The sequence below is a fragment of the Amblyomma mixtum genome, chromosome 4, assembly GCF_055824585.1.
Source record: "Amblyomma mixtum isolate Tamu chromosome 4, ASM5582458v1, whole genome shotgun sequence".
In the NCBI taxonomy this organism is placed as follows: domain Eukaryota; kingdom Metazoa; phylum Arthropoda; class Arachnida; order Ixodida; family Ixodidae; genus Amblyomma; species Amblyomma mixtum.
The window spans coordinates 1,558,035-1,563,159 of NC_143015.1; the positions used below are offsets into that span (position 1 = coordinate 1,558,035).

The 5,125-nt window shown below is 46.7% G+C and overlaps 1 protein-coding gene across 1 annotated transcript; it reads right to left on the bottom strand.

Annotated features, from left to right (window-relative positions):
* Positions 1 to 3,391: 3,391 nt before the first annotated feature.
* Positions 3,392 to 4,918, bottom strand: LOC149345483 (uncharacterized). The gene has a single exon (XM_089585236.1). The coding sequence runs from the start codon at positions 4,901 to 4,903 to the stop codon at positions 3,392 to 3,394; it is 1,512 nt and encodes a 503-aa protein (XP_089441362.1). The 5' UTR covers positions 4,904 to 4,918.
* Positions 4,919 to 5,125: the final 207 nt, after the last annotated feature.

The window sequence follows — 5,125 nt, forward strand, 5'->3', positions numbered from 1 at the left end:
TCTTTCACAAAACAACTAAAGCAGTACTTCAGCCCCTGAAGAATGCTACGCCAAATAAGCGACGTCAAGTACGAAGTTCTTTATCCGGACAAGACTACTGGCCGCCAGCGTAGCCTGAGATTGTCCAGGTCCTTCAGACGTATCCTTCCTTTTCGCAAGACATTCAGTGGCTAAGCGACGAACATTGTTTAGTTCTTATTTCACTCCCCTAATTCCTTCTTAAAACATCGGAACGAACCTTTTTACAATGGGGGGGGGGGATAACAATGTGCTTCGAACAATAGCTGCTCGACATGAAGCTCGCGGGTCACGATCGTGTCTCTGGTGAGGAAACAAGTTCTGCTCCGCTGGCTCTCGGTAGTGCTGTCGCTTCTCGGTGCTTCTCAGCGTTGGCTGTTCTCTACCGTCTAAACCTCGAGTTCCAACGCAAAGTGCTACAAGACACTATTATAAAACTGAAGTAGACTTCACTTAACTTCACTTTATTACCTTAAAGACCCCACTTTGGGGGTATTACATAAGGAGTGGGAGTACAAATATAGGTTGAATATGATTGCTTACATGATATTTATGAAATGCATATTTAAATTGTTCACAAAACTTGATTGGCAGGTGATGGCATCAACGTCGTGGGGAAGGCCATTCCAGTCTTTAGCAGTGCGAAGAAAAAAGGATGCGGAAAAAGTGACGGTGCGGGCGCGTTGGCATGACACTTGCAGTGGGTGGCCGGTGCGATGAGATATGCGAGCGGGCGGTGTGATGTAGGGTGGTTGTCCGAGGGAACTGTAAAAAAACTTATGAAACAGACTAAGAGAAGCAATGCGACGACGATGGGCAAGAGTTGATAAACCTGATTGTCGTTTAAGTGACGATACACTGATGTCGTATGAATAGGCAGAATGAATGAACCTCGTGGAGCGATTTTGGACAGATTCTAGTGAACTGATGAGATATGCTTGTTGCGGGCTCCAGATACTAGATGCGTATTCTATTTTTGGTCGAATGAGTGATTGGTAGGCGAGAAGTTTGATACTTTGAGGGGCGTGCCGTAGATGACGTTTCAAAAAACCCAATGACCGGTTAGCTGATGCGACGATGTTCGTTACATGAGAGCGCCAGGAGAGATCCTGGCACAAGGTGACACCTAGGTACTTGTATGAGTATACAGATTCTAGTGGAACGTTAGCAACGGAGTAAGGGAAAATATGGGAGTTACGCCGGCGGTGAAAAGATACAAGTTTACATTTATTAGGATTAAGCGACATTAGCCAGTCATCGCACCAGGCATGCACTGTGTCAATGTCGTTTTGCAGCTGTGATTGGTCAAAGGTGTTAGAAATCGTGTGGTAAATAACGCAGTCGTCTGCAAACAGACGAACATTGCAAACCAGGTTTGAGGGTAAGTAGTTTATATATATTAAGAATAGGAGGGGAGCAAGTAGAGAACCTTGGGGTACGCCTGATGTTACTGGAAGAGGGTTGGAACTCTGGCGGTTAACGAGAACAAACTGGGAGCGGTTAGAAAGGAATTCTTCGATCCACAATAAGACGTTAGGATGCAGTTTTAGCATGGTTAGTTTTAGCAGTAAACGCCTGTGGGGAACTTTATCAAATACTTTAGCAAAGTGTAGAAAAATAGCGTCAGTTTGTAAATTTAGGTCGAGGTTAGAGTGAACGTCATGAAGAAAGACGGCCAGTTCAGTTTAACATGACAAACCCTTGCGAAACCCGTGTTGTGAGGGATGAAAGAAGTTGTTAGCGTCAAGAAAGTCCATGATTTGAGAATAGATGACGTGTTCCATGATTTTGCAAGGTATGCTGGTTAATGATATCGGACGGTAATTTAAAGGATAATCTTTGTTACCGGACTTAAAGACGGGAATGACCTTTCCCACTTTCCAGTCATCCGGAATGGAACCTGTAGAAAGCGACTGTGAAAACAATAACAATAAGTACATTGCAGAAATATTCTTAGTGTTGCGCAGTATTTTGGAGTTAATTTCGTCGACGCCGGCCGATGATGAAGTTTTAAGGTGTTCAATGAGCGAGGAAATGCCGGCTTCAGAAAACGCGATAGCAGGCATGCTGGACTCTATATTGACGGTGAAAGTTGCAGTTGGTGAGTGAATTTCATTAGTGAACACAGATGAAAAGGCGTTATTAAAAATGTCAGCGCACTCAATGTTCAGCTTCTTCTCCAGACTCTTTAGTTAGAGTGATGGTATGTGCCGGGTGTTCACTTATGACCTGCCAAAACTTTCTGGGATTGGAAGTCAACACTTTGGGGAGGTCATTGTGAAGGAAAGAGTATTTTGCGCTGCGAATTGCTGATAGGTAAGTGCGTTCGGCTGTATAGTATTTTTCCCATGCGCACTCGTCGTATTGCTTTAGTTTTGCCGCACGGAAAAGGCGCTTCTTTTTATTGTCGAGTCTTTTTATCGTTTTGGTATACCATGGCTTCTGGCGGTCCGAGTGGAAGCTCATTTTGGGGATGTATCTATCGGTTAGTTCGCTAACCTTTTTCTTAAAACGGGACCAATTATCATTTACTGAATGATCGTGAAAAGATGCTTGAAATGTTGTGAGATAATGGTTTAATTCAAGACTAAAGGCTTCAGTTTCCTTTGTCGTAGAGGCGAATAGTTTTGTTTTGATTCTGGCGTCGTGATGGGTGGAACTCAAATGTGGCGTGGATTACTTTATGGTCGCTGATTTCGCGTAGATAAGTGATAGATGAGAGGGCTTCCGGGTGGGTAGTCAGGATTAGATCTAGGATGTTTGCAACGCGGGTCGGTTCAGATCCCACTTGAGTTAAGTTGAAGTTTAGGCAGACCTCGATAAAATCATTCGCTTCCCTGTTGCCGACTGCTGTCTGTGTCTGCCAGTTGATTTCTGGAAAATTGAAGTCTCCAAAAAGAATGATATGCGCTTTTGGGTATTTCCTCGTTAATTGGCTGATGACGTCGTTAAGAATTCGAGAGAAATCGGAGTTGGTATTTGGCGCTCTATAACAAACGCCCAGCAGTACGGTTTGGGGCGCAGCGCGACAAAGTAGCCATACTGTCTCAAGGTCTGATGGAATATTATTAACTGTACACGAGAACTGATTGTTAACTGCGATGAAAAAGCCTCCACCTCGAGCGGATGTGCGATCTTTGCGAAAAAGGTTAAAATTGGGTAAGTCAGCAAGAACTTCAGTATCGGTGATGCCATTAGTGAGCCATGTTTCGGTAAGTATCAGCAAGTTACTAGCAGATGAACACACAAGATTAGAGATGATTTCGCGTTTCGGAAGAAAACTACGTATGTTCGTGAAAATCGCCGAAAAGGAAAGATTAGGCTGGGGGGTGGCAGGTACATGAGCGGCTGGGGGCTGGCGGCGCAGCAACCGCTATGGTATCTCTTTAACAGATTGCGATGGTTCGTCGAAGATATATCGTCGGGAACCGATGAACAGGGTTTTGTATTGCAAAGAAAAACGGTTAGTCTTGCTTTTGGCAAACGTAACTAGGTGTTTGCGCACATTGCGAACGCGGCGTGAAAAATCTTCACCGACGGAGTAGTCAGTGTCCTTGAATTTGCGGCCATTAGGTAGAATTTCGTCCTTCGTTTTGAAAAGTGCGAATTTGGCAATTAACGGACGGCAGCGATCAGGTTCGTGGCGCCCAAGACGGTGAGTGCGGTCTATTGTTTTGGGGTCGAGGGTGATGTCCAAAAATTCGGAGCAATGGCGAATTAGTAGCTTTTCAGAGTCGGCCCACGTTTCAGATGGGTCAGGGTCCGGAATGTTGTAGAATATGAGGTTGTTTCTTCGTGATTGGTTTTCTGCTTCGTCTATGCGATCCTCGAGATCACAGAGCTGGCGAGTTGCCTGGGTGGTGTGAGTGCTTAGGCCTTCTATCTCTATGCGTAGTGATTGTATGGTTTGGTAATGACCTTCAAGAGCGCTGATGCGCCTGCTTAGATCAGAAATAAGGTTGTATGTTGTTAGTAATTGGGTTTTGAGGTCTGTAACTTCCGCAATTAATGTCGACTGACCGGCGGACAATTTTTTAAGTTCCGTAAGTACAGTTTCGAGTGAGGCAGGGCCGGGGTTAGTATCTATGTCGCCGGATAACAAAAGCAAGGAAATAATGACATCAGAACACTCAGTGACAATGGCAAGGCAGCACTGCGGGATCGGCAGCTGTATCAAAAAGTAATCACTAGATTTCTTAGCGTAAAGACAACATGGCTTACTAACCTGCATGGCGAGGCAGAACGGGTTAAGCGACTGCATCGTGGCACAGCCACCGAGCCCAGAAAGCGACGCCGGTGGCCGAAGCTGCTTAAAAGCTGGAGCGGAAGAGGATGTTGATGGCGATGGTGTTTCCAACTGTCTGTCGAGGGTGCAGTGCACTTGCGAGGTCAGCGCACGATCGGGCGAAGCGGTGATTGCGCAAGGCTGGCACATATCGGTTCGGTTGAGAGCGGGCGTCCATTCCGGCGAGATGTCCGGTGGACAGGCAGCCAGAGGGGCGGGGAAAAGCATGGTAATCCAGAGGGGAGCGATCACCTGCATGGCGAGGCAGAACGGGTTAAGCGACTGCATCGTGGCACAGCCACCGAGCCCACAAAGCGATGCCGGTGGCCGAAGCTGCTTAAAAGCTGGAGCGGAAGAGGATGTTGATGGCGATGGTGTTTCCAACTGTATGTCGAGGGTGCAGTGCACTGGTGAGGTCAGCGCACGATCGGGCGAAGCGGTGATGGCGCAAGGCTGGCACATATCGGTTCGGTTGAGAGCGGGCGTCCATTCCAGCGAGATGTCCGGTGGACAGGCAGCCAGAGGGGCGGGGAAAAGCATGGTAATCCAGAGGGGAGCGATCACCTGCATGGCGAGGCAGAACGGGTTAAGCGACTGCATCGTGGCACAGCCACCGAGCCCACGCCCACGAAGCAATCTAAATACAAATTATGCGATAGAAAAATGCATCTAAAGGAGTAAGAGGCTCAATATTTTCAGTCAGCGCAAATATTAACAGGTTGAGGAAAATCAAGCGAGGAATTTTGAGCGGCCCGCCAGATAAAGAAAAATCCCAGCGGGTAAGAACTTCTACTGAGTTTGAAAATATGAATGCATAATAAT

Excerpts from the sequence above, each read along its gene's own strand:
- LOC149345483 (XM_089585236.1), bottom strand. The coding sequence starts at position 4,903 with ATGCAGTCGCTTAACCCGTTCTGCCTCGCCATGCAGGTGATCGCTCCC.